The 17,145-nt window shown below is 41.9% G+C and overlaps 1 protein-coding gene across 2 annotated transcripts in view; it reads left to right on the top strand.

The window, feature by feature from the left end:
* Positions 1 to 14,484: 14,484 nt before the first annotated feature.
* tcf7l1b (transcription factor 7 like 1b) overlaps positions 14,485 to 17,145 on the top strand; it is a 34,948-nt gene continuing 32,287 nt past the window's right edge. The window contains exons 1-3 of one of the 2 annotated variants that reach the window (XM_086207198.1): positions 14,485 to 15,312; positions 15,429 to 15,501; positions 15,591 to 15,718. In XM_086207198.1, the coding sequence (XP_086063324.1) occupies positions 15,127 to 15,312; positions 15,429 to 15,501; positions 15,591 to 15,718 (387 nt within the window). In that variant the 5' untranslated portion in view covers positions 14,485 to 15,126. The remainder of the gene's footprint in view (positions 15,313 to 15,428; positions 15,502 to 15,590; positions 15,719 to 17,145) is intronic. The other variant, XM_086207199.1, reaches the window with a different exon arrangement.

Raw genomic sequence — 17,145 nt, 5'->3', positions numbered from 1 at the left:
TGTTTAAGAGGCCTTTGACCTAGAAACAATTTAAATATAATCTCAAAATTTCCCAGTCCTTTTGTGACTACCAGTATTATGATAATGGATCAATATTTAAAAGTCTACCATGAGAGCTTCCCAAACTTACTCTTGTCATCTTCTTTTTGTGGATATTAAAGTGTGCATGACTGCATTTGTTTGTTTTGGTAATTTGGCTCGCAGCGTACGTGATGCAGTCATACAAACATTTATAGCTCCTTGACTGTGCTTATTAAATGGCGTTATATACTTTAGGTGGGGCTGCAGTGAAATCCACTGGTTTTATTGGCCTAATTGCACTCCTGCTGAAGGATGTCTCCCTTACAAGCAGGTATTTCAACACAAAGTAAAGCTGGATTTCAGTGCTTTCAGACACCAAACCTGTTTAAAGAGGTAAGTTGAGTGATGACGTGCTGCTGCTGCAGTATTTAAAAGTCTTGAACTGGGTGGCTGAGCAAGTATCTTAAATCTCTGGGAGGTTTAGATATCAGATGGGTTAAGAGTTTCAACAAGCGCCAGAATGACAAAATATTTTTTTTGAGTATGAGGTTCCTGCCAGTGTTATTGCTGTTTAAGAAGAGTCTTAGTTGAGACTTTGCCAGTCCATCAGATATTACGACCTCATTGAAAACCATCTGGAATAGCTTTTAGCATTTACTGCAAATAAAGTTAATCTTAACGCTTTATGATACAGATAAATTCATAACAGTAAAGCTAATGTTTTGTTAGAAGAGGGCTGAATAAGTATTACTTAAGCATAATTCACAATTTATTCATGCTCTTTTTGACCTTTATTGTAAAGAGGGGAACATTTAACCCCAAATCCTAACCCCTTTAACCCCCAACCCAACCCAAGTTTTTCCATCCATTTTATCAGTAAATGATTCTTGGACTCTGTAAAGTTTTACCATCTGAAATTAATTTTTGGAATATCTTAATGCACTTTTTTTAAAAGTGAAGTTTGGATACAGACTCCATAATAATCCAAATAGTTGTTTTGTAAGTGTAACTGCTGGACAAAAAAAGTTATTTCAAGTCTTATCAGACTGTATGAGTCCCTATTTTCTACATCCCACTTTTTTTTTTTTTTTTTGCTCTTGGTTGCATATTAGTCCACGATTGGCTTATAAAATATGCGGTGATGTCACAAAACCATCCAGTACATTCCTCTGCAAGATTTAAACTTAGCACTGGAGTTTTGCCCCTTTCAGATGAATGTGAAAACAAATAGTCTTGTTGTGTCAAACTCAGCACGTAGATCATTTTACGCATTAAACAGTGAAGCGAGCAAAAAAATATTTTTGAGAGTTTACCAGAAAAACTGAGAAGTTGATCTTCCCGCAGATGTGATTGCTATAAACAAGGTGGGTAAACAAAACATTAGTGTTGCGTTCAGTCTCTTAAACTAGCATGAAACATAAGACATTTAGTTATATCCACCGACTTTTTTCAAGCCAATTGTTTGCTGTGATTTTTTTTTTTTTTAAAGGTAGGATCAACTCAGATTTTAGGCTTAAAACTGAATCAATAAAGTAGTTTCATCCATGGGAGGCATGTTAGATGATTTTGCTCTGAAATGTACTTCAACTAAAATATAACAAAAAAGAAATATAAAACCTGTACTTCAAACTGCACTTTCCTACTAAACACGAACTTTTTCCGTATTTGATTAAAAAAAAAGGTTCTAGTACAGCAAATATGAATGAGTGAGAATCTTTCACCTCTGAGCCACCCTTATCAGATGTGCATCATGTGGCGAACAGACGCAAACCACACATACTGTCATAAAGAACCTTAATCCTTTGGGGTTAAGCACTTAAAGAGCAACAATCCCTCGAGCTCTCTGCATCTCTCTGTTGCACCACAGTTCTTGCTGAGTGATTGACAGCTTTGGAAACTCTTTTACTGCACTGCTCTTGCAATGAGTGGTCTCCAGAGTATGGTAATAACTAGTCTGAAGTGTTGACTAATACATTTAGCGGTGACTCTCCATAATCAAATGTGTTCCAGCTGTTCTAATGACAATTTCAGGCTTTCCCAGTTTGCCACACTTCCTTGAGAGACAAAGGAGGGATTTCCTTTGAAACAGACAGGCAGTGACAGCACCAACAAATGGCTGGGTACTGTTATCAAACAGAAAGTTAGTCTAAATATTAACTTTTCATCTTCAGCTCACACAGGCACAACGTTAAAAAAAATAAAAACAGTTGATTCTTTTCTAGTGGCTGCACGTTTTCTATGTGGCTTGGCACATTCTCAATGAGAGTAAACTCATGACAAAAATATGAAATTTGTAAAAGGCATCCTTTTAGCCAAGACACATCGATGATATTTGTGATGTAAGTGTAAAGGAAATGTCCTTGCTTGCTCTTTTAGAACAGCCAGACACACACCCTCTTCCTCACCAGCATTCAAGAGATATGATTTGATTATGAAGTGATGTTAAGTGGTTTCAAAGCAGCCACCTGCGGTTTCATTGGATTTCACTGTGCAGAGGTGGTTGTTAGTGCCTGTGACTGTGTATGTGGGAGATTGGGGGGGGGCTGTCCATCCTGCCACACAATAAACAGTTTGTTTCCCATGAGCACCCCTCATGTTCCTGTTGTTGGCTCCATCGCTGCTCACTGGGAAACGTCCTGGCCTCTATTGTCCAGGAGGTCAGAGGTCACAGGATGCTCCTAAAGGCCTAAAAAGGGAGGTAAGAGGTTGGATGTGAGGCTTGATAAAAAGTCCCCCCCCACCCGCACTCACGCACGCACACACACACACACACACACACACACACACACACACACACACACACACACACACACACACACACACGACCACTTAATAAACAAAACATTGCAATTGCGCCACAGTTGTCACGCTAAAATCCCAGTCATCATCAAGAGTTTAAGGAAATGAAGTCAGGACAATACTATGAACGATATCTTTAGAGGAGACCATAGTCCACAAGCTTTCCATAGAAAAATGGGAAATTCAATCTAACCAGTTAGCAGAGGGTAACTACATCATTAAAGAAATAAACAGCCAAGAAAGCACTGTTTGTATTTTACAACATACAAACCACAGACAGAGCTCGAACCCTGGCTGAGAGGATGTGTGATTGCAGTGACCTTTGTTAACTCGATAGCATATAAACAGGCTTATGTAAATGCTTTAAATGTTTTTGCAGCCTGATTAAATTTGTTGCTTAATGACGGTAGACGTTTACGGTGGCTAAGCAGAGACACCATGATGGGAATTTCCTCACATGCAAACAAGCAGCACAAATGTCTGGTGAATTTAAACGCTTGCTTTTTAAAGTTTCTGAGGTTGTTTTTCATGTTGCTCGAACCCAAGTGCTTCGGGGCCAACATCTTGTCCTCCACCTCCATGTACCCGAGGAATTGTGTGAGTTGATATGTTGTTATTCTGTCGACATTCATTACAAATGCACTGCCATCCTCTGCACCTGAACAACTAAAAGCTCTCATGCTTGCATCTCCCAAACTGTTTATTTTCACATGTATGTTGTGCTTGTTTCATTTGACATGTGGCAACACAGACAGCCTGACATATCCATCTCGCAGTCATACATGAAAAACGTATGCACAAATGAATGCACATTCTGAACTCAACATTTTGTGCCCTCCCATTGTCCTCCTCTAGTATAATGAGCATCTTGAAAAAAGAACCTCAAAGGAGTCATTAAATCATAATACATGCATATGAATCAACTTTTTAAAAAATCAAATGAATAGGAGAAATACAGTTGAAATGTATCAAATGGATATTGCCTTTGACGGTGAGCATACTTACCTTTCTACAAAATTTCAACACATTCTCATGTTGAAACGAGAACACCTCCCATCCACCTCCTACACAGACAACAGACAATAATCTCCGAATATATCAAATATTATTACTGTAGTGCAGGATAAACAGCATTTATTTAAGTAAAAGTACCTAAACAGCAATGTCGACCAGATACTCTAGAACAATAAAACATCCTGCATTCAGAAAAATAAGGCTGCACGGTGGTGCAATGGTCAGCACTGTGGCCTCCCAGCAAGAAAGTTCCAGGTTCGAGTCCCAGCTCGGGCACGGGATCTTTCTTTGTGGAGTCTCCATGTTCTCCCTTTGCCTGCGTGGGTTTTCTCCTGGTACTCCGGCTTCTTCCCACCATCCAAAGACATGCAATTGGGGACGAGGTTAATTGAAGACTCTAAATTGACCATAGGTGGGAATGGTTGTTTGTCTCTCTATGTTGGCCCTGCGATGGACTGGCAACCTGTCCAGGGTGAACCCTGCCTCCCCCGCGGTTGACGCTTTGAGAAACTAAAGTGAGAAGTAACTTTTTTACTGAACATTTGGGTAAAACTACTTGGTTACATTACACTACTTTATCATTGTGGGTTTTCATTGTTCTTAAGTGTATTTGTGCAGATTTGTAGCATCTGATGTAAAGTGAGATGCTCATAAAGGTAACATGAGTGACAATAGGTGCAGATCACGGCGGTCCTCACTTTTCAACCACGGGCAATTATGATTATAATGCTCGCAGTTTGAGTTACATGCTATGAATCATCCTGGAGGCCACAGCGTCACCTTGTCTTACCTTGTCATATCAGGTTAGGATATAGTGGATGAGGGATGTGACAGCTGGAAATGGTTTGAGGCTCTCTGGATAGTTTGTTTTCAGACTGCGCTGCAGGGAATGGATGAGAGACACGTGTAGGTTGGACTCTGGTTGGGCTGCTTTTGTGTCTCATGGTGATAAAGCTGTTATCTTTGGTAATACCACTGCAGAATTCTACAATACAGCATATGATGCTGGTTCTGTTGTTAGACATGCTGATCGGTGCTCTCCAGGCATTCCAGTAATGTGCCACTATTTTTGTTAGTTAGACTCCTCTGCTTGCAGCACTTTGACCTATCAGAGATTCATTTCCTGGCCTGTTGTGTTTCTGCTGTTCTGGTATAATTTGCATTCTCACATCTCAATCCTTCTCAGATGGTGGGGTGCTTTTCCTTTCTTTATGACCAAATAAATCCAATTGGTGCCAAAGAAAAAAAATGGGATTAAAATTCCCCTTTCACTGTCTTGAGGAGCCCAGCTGCACTGCACTGTTTGTTTTCCACAGTGCAGCTGCGGAGTTGTGCATTATGGAGAGGTGGGCCAAAGCAAAACAAAAATGACTTATTTTAATTGGCATGCACCTTCCCTGTCTCAGACTGATAACTGTATAGTGGAGTTAGAAAACAAGAACTGTGCACAGTGTGGTTAAAAGCAGTTAAATATGGTGCAATAGTGTTTCTTTGACATGTAAGATGTTTTACAGTGTTTCTTTTACTCATAACTCAATTCGATTTACTCACCGCAGTCAATTTGAGTGGTAGGACTGGAAAAACAGCAAGAAAAATAGTGATCGTCACCAGGAGATAAAGAATAATAATAACCTTGATGGTTTATATAGAGAAGCACATGCACAACAGAGACAATCATGATATAGTTTGCCGAAAGACATTCAGCAGCTACTTTAACAAACCACAGCTGAGCAGCGAGTCAGTCCTCTCTTGCTGTGTTGGCTGCAGCGAAAAAGAGAGAGGGAGAGAGAGAGAGAGAGAGAGAGAGAGAGAGAGGGAGAGAGAGGGAGAGGGAGAGAGAGGGAGAGAGAGAGAGCGAGAGGGAGAGAGAGGGAGAGAGAGAGCGAGAGGGAGAGAGAGAGAGCGAGAGAGAGAGCGAGAGCGAGAGAGAGAGCGAGAGGTACCCTCAGATAAGACAGACAGAAATGTGGCGCAGCAGGTAGAACATGTCTGTGAGTAATATTATCTGGGCATCGTTCAGGTGATTGTGAATGTGAATAAGCATGACTGTTGAGCACTCCTTCTCTCGACTGAATGCAATCACTCAATACCTGGACTGATCTTACGGAAAAGGTTGCCAAAGACGTTAATCATCCAATTTCATGCAATTCTGCAAGTCCTCTGTAGTAGCATCAGTTTTCCGATGAATTTGATCAACATGGCTCTGTTTCCCAGGATACACAGCCAACATGTCAGAAACAGAAAACATGGTGCCTTTTTTATCCTCTACAGAAATAATAGTTTTCAATGTTTTCTTTTTTTTAACAGTTACAGGAAATGTTTTTATCATCTCACAGCTAAGGAAACTATGTTAAATGCTATTAATTTAATATTGCCCTTGCTCACGATATTCATGTCATAATTAATCCAGATCAGCAACAGCCAAATGTAGCAAGGAGAGCATTAATGCTGTAAAGGCATGCAAAAAATAAAAAAAAACTAAAGATAACCGTAACTTTTGCATATAAATAAACATCCCTTACATTCAAACAAGTTCACACAATGCTCATTAAGCTGATCAAGCAAATCTCAGGGCATTCACATCAGAGAAAGTTTTAAAAGTTTTGTGTCAGGGGAGATACATGCTCAGTAGCGCACATGTAGTGACGCTCTACCCAATGAAGTTTGGCCAGAAGGGCGGAGCAACAGTAGAGGTGGAGTGTTCAGCTAATGAGAAAGGAAAAAGTCTTAAGATAAAACACAGAACACTGATAACATTTGTCGTGGGTTAACAAGAAGAAGAGGCACTGAGAGCAGACACACGTCATGCTACTTCGACAGAATGGAATTTGTAAAATATATGACAGGCAATGTAGTTGGGAGATTTACTCCACCTACTCCTTGTACAGGATGTGCAACAAGTTAGGTAGCTAATGGTTTTTACAAAACGTTCAGAAGAAAAGGTAACAATTATCTCTCTGTGACATAAAATAAACTCTGCATCAGTTTAAAGAAAATGTTTTCACTGCATAACATATACATCACACTGTTGGCGTGATTCAGTTCCAGGAGGGGGAGACAAAAGTTACGCACTGTAGCTTTAAGCAATATATATGAAAGTTTTCCTTTCTTCTCGGTATGTGTGTCTGTTTGTGTGTGCGTGCGGTGCAGTGCGTGCACACACACACACACACACACACACACACACACACACACACACACACACACACATACATAGTGGCAGCTGTAGACATATGAGTATGAGACAACCACCAGCAGAGGGTTGTGCAGTAATTCTATAGGAGAGTTTTTTGCACTAACACATAAAGCTGATGGTTTCCAGACGCTGTGCATTAGTCTGACAGATTGCATGCTGGACATGGTCATAGCAAGGGACAGAGAGAGAGAGAGAGAGAGAGAGAGAGAGAGAGAGAAGAGGCCATAAAGACAACACTAATAATAAGTAAGCCATGTGAAAAACAAAAGTCCTCATGGATAACTTTTTCTTCTCCTGTGAATTCGCCGACAAAAACCATGCAAGAACGCTAAAAATATGCAAAAGACTTGTGGTGCAGTTTCCCAAGGCCAGAGAAAGGAAATAGACTGACAGTTTCTCCCTGACCCCTATACTACCCCCCTGTAACCTCCTAAAAACCCCCACGGGAGATCCTGTCTCTATGTGTAAAACAGACAGTCAAAAAGCATCCTGGAAACTTTAGAGCCATGAAAACAAGTGGACAAGAGGAAGTATAGTAAGCTTGTATGTACAGAGCTCAGTCTAGAGATAATCTCAAGACCACACATACCAGGTGCCAAGCCTGTAGAGCCGGGAAGCTCTGTGTCGCAGCACAGCAGCGTGGTCATTGTTTTCCTTGGAAAGTAAGCAGCTTCAGCAAGGCTCGTGGTGTGAGAGCCACCTCTCTACTTGAATGTCTGCTCCAGACCCTGCTGTTGACATACAGGGCAGGTGCAGCTGCTCTCTACAACCGTGTCGAGTGGAACCCCCTCACAAACACACACAAACTTGCACACGTATGTCACAATATGGGGTTATATGAATAAAAACAATCTACCATTTTCTTTAATATCTCTGCAACAATCAGCGAGGCCTTGCTGAGTTAACACAGAGCCCACAGAGATGAAAACAATGGCTGGATTCTTCTTGCTTGAAGATGGCTATGGGAAATGGCAGGGATGCCAGGGCTGATAAGTGACCGAGGGAGCTCAAGTTACTTCCAGCTGTCTACAGCCGTGCATGCCTCTGTGGAACGTATGGCTCAAGCATAACCATTTAATTTGAGTAATGCACATAAAAATCTGGCGGTCATATTAAATAAAGTCAACAGGCTCTCACTTGGTCCGGGTTTTACATCACAGGAAAGAATCGCCAATCCCCTGAGGAGCAAAGCAATGCATGTTCAGCTGAGAAAACACAGACAGTTAAAGACTGTGACCTTGCAAACAATAATGTTAACTGGATCAATAAAACCCGTGATAGCAGAAAACCGGAATGCAGCATCTGGATAGTGTCTAACTCAACAGAGGACCTGCTTGTACCTATATTTTCCAAACCATAAAACTTATAGGTGCACCCTACTGAAAGCATTTGTGTTCCTAAATTGACATGAGTGGAATAATCAAGTAAGCCATCCTGTAAAAGATTAATTGTAGTTAATACGAGCTGTGTTGTATGTCATGTTGTAAAGGAAGTTATGATGAAAACTAGAGCCCTACTGCATTAGCATCACCTTAATACCAGCGAGGGCCTCTTCCTGTCCATTTGGAAAATATAAGTACATTTTCAAGCTACTGCACACTCCAAAGGCAGAGTGCTTTTGGCAGGCTTTGAAGTCCTCAGAAATAATGCTCCTTAAAAGCATCCTGTGCAATACAGAAAAACATGAGAATGTATTTCAGTCAAGAGGCATGAGTGAGCCCTTCTTAGCAACCATGTAAATCTGCACTGGAGAATTTGGACATGTTTGATGCATTACTGGGCTTAAAATATTATACCCTTGCACCAGTAGTACTGATTGGCTTATGCTGAGACATTATTAGTATATTTGTTTATTCACACTTTGTTGTTAGTTGTTTTCACTGCAGTGTAAAGCGGTGTCGGGGGGGGGGGGGGGGGTTGGATGGAAATTTGTGCATTCAGATATTTACCTACCCCATGTTTTCTACTGCAAAGGCGGCACCGTGGTGCAGTGGTTAGCACTGTCGCCTCACAGCAAGAAGGTTCTTGCTTCACGCCCCGGCTCAATTATAGGGTCTTTCTGTGTGGAGTCTGCATGTTCTCCCTGTTCCTGCGTGGGTTCTCTCTGGTACTCCAGCTTCCTCCACAGTCCAAAGACATCAAGAGGGGACGAGGCTGACTGATACTCTAAATTGACCGTAGGTGTGACTGTGAGTGTGAATGTGAATGGTTGTCTGTCTCTATGTGTTGGCCCTGGGATGGATTGATGACCCGTTCAGGGTGAACCCCGCCCCTCGCCCAAAGGCAGCTAGGATAGGTTCCAGCCCCCCCCCCCCCGACCCTTAACAGGATGAGCGGTAGAAAATGGATGGATGGATGTATTTCTGTTGGCCGGATTATGAATGCTGAAGGCTGAATTTCAGAAAACTTGGTGGAGGGGTGCAGCATGGACCAAGAAAGAACCAGTTGCATTTTGGGGCTGTTTTGTGTAACCCAGCAAAAAACAACAACAACAACAACAAAACTTAAAAAAGGGTTTTACTGAGTTTGCCTGGGGGGTCTTCTGGTTTAGGGCGAATGCCTTGAGTGCCACATGAATGACACACTTTTGTGGGCCAACATCAGGAGTGAGCATTACCATGGGTTCCCTCGAGCAGTCCCGGAGTAATCTTTATATTTGGTCAATGGCGAAAGTATCAGAATCACACATTTTGCTCGACTTGATAATCTTAAAAAAATGACACCAGTCACGTCACGTCACTGTGCATGAAGTGCTCCGCAGACACCTGACTTTAGCGTCACCACAACTAGCTTTGCACTTCCTCTGTTCTAAACATGGTAGCTTTATCCCTTGTGAGCAACAGCTGTTTTTTTATGCACATAAACACATGAATATTCTAAAGTGCAATACTTGACATGTTTTATTACGGAGAACAAAACATTGAAATATATCAGAAAAGTGTAAACCCCAGACCTAATTTCAGATATTAACTGAAAACCCATTCAAAAGTCCCATACACTTTAAGATGAGGGACTAGGACGTTCTATTCAATGCTAACTTACCTCTGGGTTTGGCACAGTTGCACACGGTCCATATTTAAATGAAATTATCATTGCTATCTGGTTAGAAAAGTGTCAGTTCAGAATAAGCAAACCAATTCAGGAATGAGGAATTTAACACAATCAGCATTCGTTTAATTACAACAGGATTTCTCTGTCTCTGATTTCTCGCTGTTCCTATCTTGAGAACATTAGAGCCTTCTGGAAAAGAGATACTGTGAATGCAACAAAATACCAGCGAGGGGAAGAAAGGCAGGAGTCAAACTTTGCAACACAGGCTTTTATTTTCCCTTCTTTGCACAGTTTAGCGTTTCAGTTACACCCTTTAGGCCGTAAAAACTGTCATCTAATCATATCCTCGCACAGTCTTAAATGCCATATACGCCCATACCAGGCTGGAAAGGGGACCTTTCTGTGGATTAAAACGGATATGAGGTTATTTTTGTGAGATCCATGATTGCATGAGGCACTCCCATACAGATTTAGTGTGATGACTGAGGAGGTGAGCTAATATGGCACACGGTGATGCAAAGACTTGGGTTCATCTGCAATGGATCCTGACCTTTGTTTGAAAAGATAAATGTGTAGTTTCCAGTCTTTCTTAGTCTGCCTAGCATGTCTCAAAGAAAGTTGGAAAATGAAGGGATTATATAGATCAATCAGAATCATTGACAAACATGATGTGAAAGCCATGGATCACATAGATTAAGACAGAAGACTCCATCTATTATAGTTATTCCAGATTGGCATTATTTGTGTTCAATCCTGTGATATTCGAGCTGAATGGAGTCATTCTGTGGGGCTGATGGGATTAATCAAAGAACACGACTTGGGCACACTTCAAAGACAGTCAAGTGAAACCTAAATCTCCTTAAGTGAGATAGATAGAAGCAGCAGTAGCACACTGTGTGATCTGACTTGTCCTGCATACACGTTAACTCGTATTATTAGAGAGCTTGACAGACTGGGTTTGGCCTGGCAAGATGTGTTGGACACACCGCGGCAGATCAGAGGAAAGACAAGGGAAATGCTGTAACACCTCTGAAACAGTGAGGTGAAAACATGAGGAAGAGATGGGAATTGCAGCTGAATTAAGCTCCACTTTCATTGGGAAGTGATTGACCGATAGTTGGCGAAACATGAAAGGATGACCTTGAATCCTCCAAAGCAAGTATGGATTGGCACGCATCATCTCGCCTTCTCTCTCCTCCCTCTCATCCTCTCCCGGGTTGTCTCTAAAACATGGCAACTCAGGCACGCACACACACATCCACAACACATCACAAACATGTGTACTGACACACCAGCACTCACTTTAGTGGTGGTGGTGGGGGGATCAACACACAGTCACGTACAACACACCAGAGTTGAGAGAGCAACTTCAAAGTAAGGCAGATGCAGGGACAGCACCCGCTGAATAAATTTTCTGGCCACCAGTCGATCTGCCCCCAGGCTAAGATTGTGGCTGTTCGCATCTCTCCTGACCCCTCATAAACTCCCCGTTAAAACCAACCCCACACTAGCGAGGCAGTCATAGGGAGCAGAAGGGCTCTGTGGGTAAATATGAAGGAGATAAGCTCTTCTTCATGTGTTGCTGGAATAAAAAATAAATGGTTTTCATCACATTCTTTTCATGATTACAGAAAAGAGCAGCTGATTTGATGAGAAACCTTTGTCAGCTGAAAATGATCAGTCCTGATTCTTCATCCAAAATGTGTTTTACGCCTTTAAGTAATCACAAGTAGGTGTTATGAGCTCACAAAGATGTTTTTCCTTCCTGAATTACTTAGATCCGTGACCAGAATACAGAAAGAGCCAGCCATATATATTAGCGTGAGGCTGACGGTGACTGACGGCTGACAACAGCTACAGCAAAACAACATCACTAAAACTACCGTGAACGAGTGCCAGACCGGAAGTGGAATAGTTCGCTTGTCCTCAAATCAAGGTGTTTGTGGATTACTGAGCATATGGGTGGATTATATAAAATAATGCCTTAGAGTTTGTAAGCAGTTTGATTTTTTTTATCAGTTTTGCTGTTGTTCTATTACGTACCTGTTGTTAGCCATCAGTTGCCATTCGCTCGAAACTACATACATGGCTGGCACTTTCTGCGTTTTGGAGTTACGACAAAGTAATATGGGACAGGAAAAAATGCCTCTGTGAGCTAAACTTAATTATTTGTGAGTACTTGAATGTCAAAAAAAATGTTTTGGGGGATTTCGCTTTAAATCACTCACCCCAAAAATCAGCACTTTGTCAAACTGTTTTGAAAATAAAACATGAACTGTCTATACTTTCATTCAAGCAGCCACTGCATAACAATAAATACAGCGTTGGTGGCTTGAAAAGCTTTTTGACTTTGGAATAAAAGCTTCCAAATACAATGGATTTTCTAATGTCTTACTGCGCTATCACATCTAAGAGAGCGCTTACTGCATATCAGTGCTTAATATACTGTGCAGCTCCGTGGCTGAGAAGAGTCAATATTTAAGAGATGTTCCTGTTCTGCTACTACTTATGCGTGTCATTATTATTTTTCTGTGTTGACGTGTTTTAATATTTCATTTACATTATTAATCATTCATAGGCCGTGGTGCATGAGCACTGAATAATTGTAGTTACACCTGCTGGGACATCCACAGTCCATTACATCTCTGACATGTGATTTATTTAGGGGAAAAAAATCACTATTTTCTCTGTTTCTTTCAGGGAGAGAATATGAGAGCTCAATGACAAGAGGAAGGAAATTTTGTATGAGCATCACTTGAAAATGCATTCTGTTACATTCCCGACATACTGTAGCCTATGAAAACAAAGATATGTAGCCCTGAGGGCAAATATTCATGTGTGTGCGAATGCAAGTGCAAACATGTGTGTTTCTGCATTCAAGAAACCCACCACCCTGCATGCACTTCATAGAGATGCAGTATGCAACTATAGGTTGCTTTTAACTGAATACAGATACACACACTGAGGCGCACACACAAACACCCAGGAGGAGTGGGGATCTAATGAGGCCCGTGGAGACACTGCTGAATTGTCAGTCAACCCTCAGCTTGCTGACATGCAGTCGACAACATCAAGGATTTCTTTTTTTTTTTTTTTTTTTTTTTCAATCAGAGGAAGCCTGTCAAGTTGCATCAGAACTTCACACTCAGAGGTCTGTTGAACCTGGACTGGGAAAGGTGAAGGATGGAGTCAGGGAATGGTCAGAAAGAAGCCATTCGAGGGAGACTCATTTATTTGTGACGACATTGCGATGCCACATTTCTATATCTCTTTCTCAGGCATCGGTCAAAAACATAAAGTTATGATTGTTATTTATGTCCACCGGAAAAAAAAAGAAGTTGTAACCACTTCCCTTGTTCTCCCAAGGCTGCTTGCAAAACAGGGGCCCTCCAATCCTGTTCCTCAAACCAACAATGCATTTCAGCCTCTACGGGGACAGAGAAGAAGGAGGCAGGCTCGTCCTTAAGAAGGAGGCCTGGATGATCGGAGGGTTGCTTAACTCAAGCTGTCATACTTTAGCTGCACTGGAATTGGCCCCACTTACCCCACGTGTTACTGCTTTTGTTTTAGGACACGTGTAATAAAAATGGTGGTATGTCATGACTTTTTCACCGACCATTTTTGCACAGAGGCTCTTGGAGTGGTGTTTGCCTCTGCAGCAGAGCAACATAAAGTGACTGCTGCCTGTGATAAATCCATAAGGAAACATGCCTTCATTAGAGCTGGGATATTGGAATAGGGTGACGATACGGATAACACTGGCAGACCTTCTCACTTCCCCCAAATATCAGATATCCAACCTAGGGTGCCGATCCATGTACCAATCCAAACTCCATTCCATAGCTTGCATTGGACCATGAACTGCCAGAATGCACCATGAGACATGTCACTGTTGCATGCCCACAGTTCAAATAAATCACTCATGAATACCTTAAAATGAAATTATTTATATGCATTTTCCCATCTTTTAATAATAAGTGGTGTTAAGTGTCGCCTCGGGATGTCATCTTGAGCTCTGCTATCGGTATCGGCAGATGTGTATCAGAATTGGATCAGAACTGAATAAAAAGAATCAGTGCATCTTTATTTTACCTGATAAATTAACTAATTGATTAATTAATTGAAAAACCGATATACATAGTAACCAATGACTGATAACAAGTGACCCAAACAAGACTCTTGTACAAATATGAATACAAAATTCGTATATATTTGTGTTTATTTGCACAGTAGACGATCGTGATGTCCAAAATGATGATGTATTACAGTGAAAGAGCCTCCATCGTGGGTTGTGTGTGCGCTGCGGTGGCTTGACGGTTAAGAATAGCTGATCTGCATGCTGCTGAATGAAGTGTCGGTTTTCAGGGTAAACTCCTCCTCTACTGACGGACGGACTGCGTTCTTCTTCCACTTGAACAAGCAAGTAGTTTTCAGGGCGCATTCCCCGGCAGCGATGTGGAGGGAAAGGGCGATTACGTCCAGCTGAAAATATACTACTTTGCATCGTGTTTTATTTGTCTTTTTTGTTTTTGTTTTTGTTTTTTTGTAGCGTATTACGCAAAAGGAAGCAGCAAAGCGTAGGTTGAAACTTCAAAAGTGAAGAAAACTGCAGCCTGACCGTCTCGTGTTGTTATTTTTCCTTTTCCTCCAGCTTTTGTCCTCTTACATATGGATATTAGGAGGTGAAATCTACTTGAGGTCGCTTGGACTGTAGTGTATGCGGTCCCTGGGCTCTAAGGGAGGAGATCCCATTCCTCAGCAGCGCAAGGACACACTCACACGGGGGCCACAAGTTGTCCACAAAGACTTAAACTTTGACAAGTTGCTGCGCATCGACGTTTTCGCTCTTTTGTTGCAACTGTGGATTATTGCAAGACTCGCCATGGAGCTGGGGATCACGTTCAGAGGATGAAAAAGGGGAAAATGTGCAGTTACTTATAGTTAGTTTGGCTCCCGAAGTGACTCGTTTGGACTCCAGATTAAAAGGCGTTCTATTGTTTTTTTCCTTCCTCTTGGTATCTGCTCTGCAAAAATAAAATAAGAAAATGCCTCAGTTGAACGGAGGTGGTGGGGATGATTTAGGGGCCAATGATGAAATGATCTCGTTTAAAGACGAAGGGGAGCAAGAGGACAAGATATCCGAAAATGTATCCGCGGAAAGGGATTTGGATGATGTGAAGTCCTCCTTAGTGAACGAGTCGGAAAACAACAGCAGCTCGTCGGACTCGGAGGTGAGGAAAATGTGCGCTGTTCTCCAGATAAATGTGTCTTTACCGTTAGTTGGAAGTTTCACTAGTTTCTTCCCCTCCGTATTTGTGTGTGTGTGTGTGTGTTCTCCCCTTGTCAGCAAGCAGAGAGGCGCCCCCAAACCAGAGCTGACTCAGAAAGTTATGAGAAAACAAGAGACTACTTCAGTGAAGGTAAAAAGAACATTCTGTGTGCTCTTGTGTCCTCCTTGCTGCCAGCTACCTCAGTCTTTATTAACCCGGACTCTCCTGTCTCCGTGCAGCACTGAGAAGACAGCAAGATGGAGGCTTTTTTAAGAGCCCTCACTACCCCGGCTACCCGTTCCTCATGATCCCAGACCTCACCAACCCCTATCTATCCAACGGTTCACTGTCTCCCAGCGCGAGAACAGTAAGTGTCCATGTGGATGTGTTGCTCTCTCTCTCTCTCTCTCTCTCTCTCCCTCTCTCTCTCGCTCTCGTTTTCTTTTACGTTCTCCCCCAAACTTTGGCCGTGCGTAAAAGTTCCTTGTACGTTGCCAGACCGCCATATTCCCTCCGAGTGGCCTCTCAAGGAAGACTAACTACTTCTTTGTTCTTTTTGGAGGATATAAATTGCTCCCTGCCACCCACCCTCGACTAGAGTTACAACTCACTCGGCACAAAGTTTGAACACATTCAACGTTATTGTGGTGGATAATTTAACAAAAACACACTGCATCAAACACTCTGGATCTTAAAGTGAACGTCTCACGAACTATCGCTTCTAAACTTGCTGTATGTTGTCAAATAATTGCCGTCCTTTTTGTACTTCCTTTCGTTTGCGTATTATCAGCTCTATGTATTTCAGACCCTATTGTGTGTTTTTTTTTCATGCACTCTTTAGCTGTAAAAAAAGAAAAGTGAGGAAAGCAGTTCCTGAAGTCACACCCTACAGTCACAACAATGTAATACCTTGCTTTGACACTCACGGAGGCATCTCGCTGCAGTGTCCCTGACAGCTGCTGTCCAGAGACTATTTTTTTAAGAAGTCTAGATAAGGTTGACAGATGAAAGTAAGTGTTGCTGATGCAGTAACTTGTTTGCTTGCTGTAATTTGTCGCATGGTTGCAGCAAACTATTTGCCCATGCAGCTTTGAGATGGGTTTGTTTGTTATTATTTTCATTCATAAATATCACACAAAATGCAATTAGGTGTCCAATTATATGAGTTAGTAATGATGTAGATATTAATTTGCAATGATAGCGTTAGATGTTTGAATACTGATTTTCCAGACAAATAAAACAAATTGTGAGTCATTTCACTCTAAATGTTCGGGATGCTGGATAATTCACTTTAAATGGGACTATGCAAACTTCCTTGAAATAATCCCGGCTGGAGAGCTGTGTTACTGCGAGTTTGTCCATCCCCCAATCCTTGTCACATCCCCCCCAAAAAAACAAGTACTTTCGTTAAGGCCTGGCAGGCATCGGACTGAAAAGATCCCCCCCTTCCCTCCCTCTCTCTCTCTTTCTTTTTTTTTCTGTAGTCTTTTCACTGTTCCAGACCCACTCCCCTCGCCTCCCCGTATCTTCCATTCAATTAGAAAGGCGTTAGTTGACCATTGTTATTCTGAGCAGTCTTGATGGCTTCATTGGAGGTCTCCATTGGGGCTCATTAACTAAATGGCTACTCCGCTCGCACTTGCTGGTACAACTTGTAGATCGTCTATCTTGTTTCTATGACTGTTTCACATGCCAGAGACAAACATGCAGGGTCTTTAACTGTGATTGAAATATTGGCACATGTTTTAAGGAGCGAATGTCATCAGTTGGGGGTGGGGGGGGGGTGTATGTCAC

This window comes from Aulostomus chinensis, chromosome 6, assembly GCF_037954235.1.
Source record: "Aulostomus chinensis isolate RoL2024-O1b breed Wild chromosome 6, RoL_Achi_v1.0, whole genome shotgun sequence".
NCBI classification, from domain to species: domain Eukaryota; kingdom Metazoa; phylum Chordata; class Actinopteri; order Syngnathiformes; family Aulostomidae; genus Aulostomus; species Aulostomus chinensis.
Note: the sequence above shows the minus strand (reverse complement) of the source record. Positions and strands in the feature narration are given on the sequence as shown.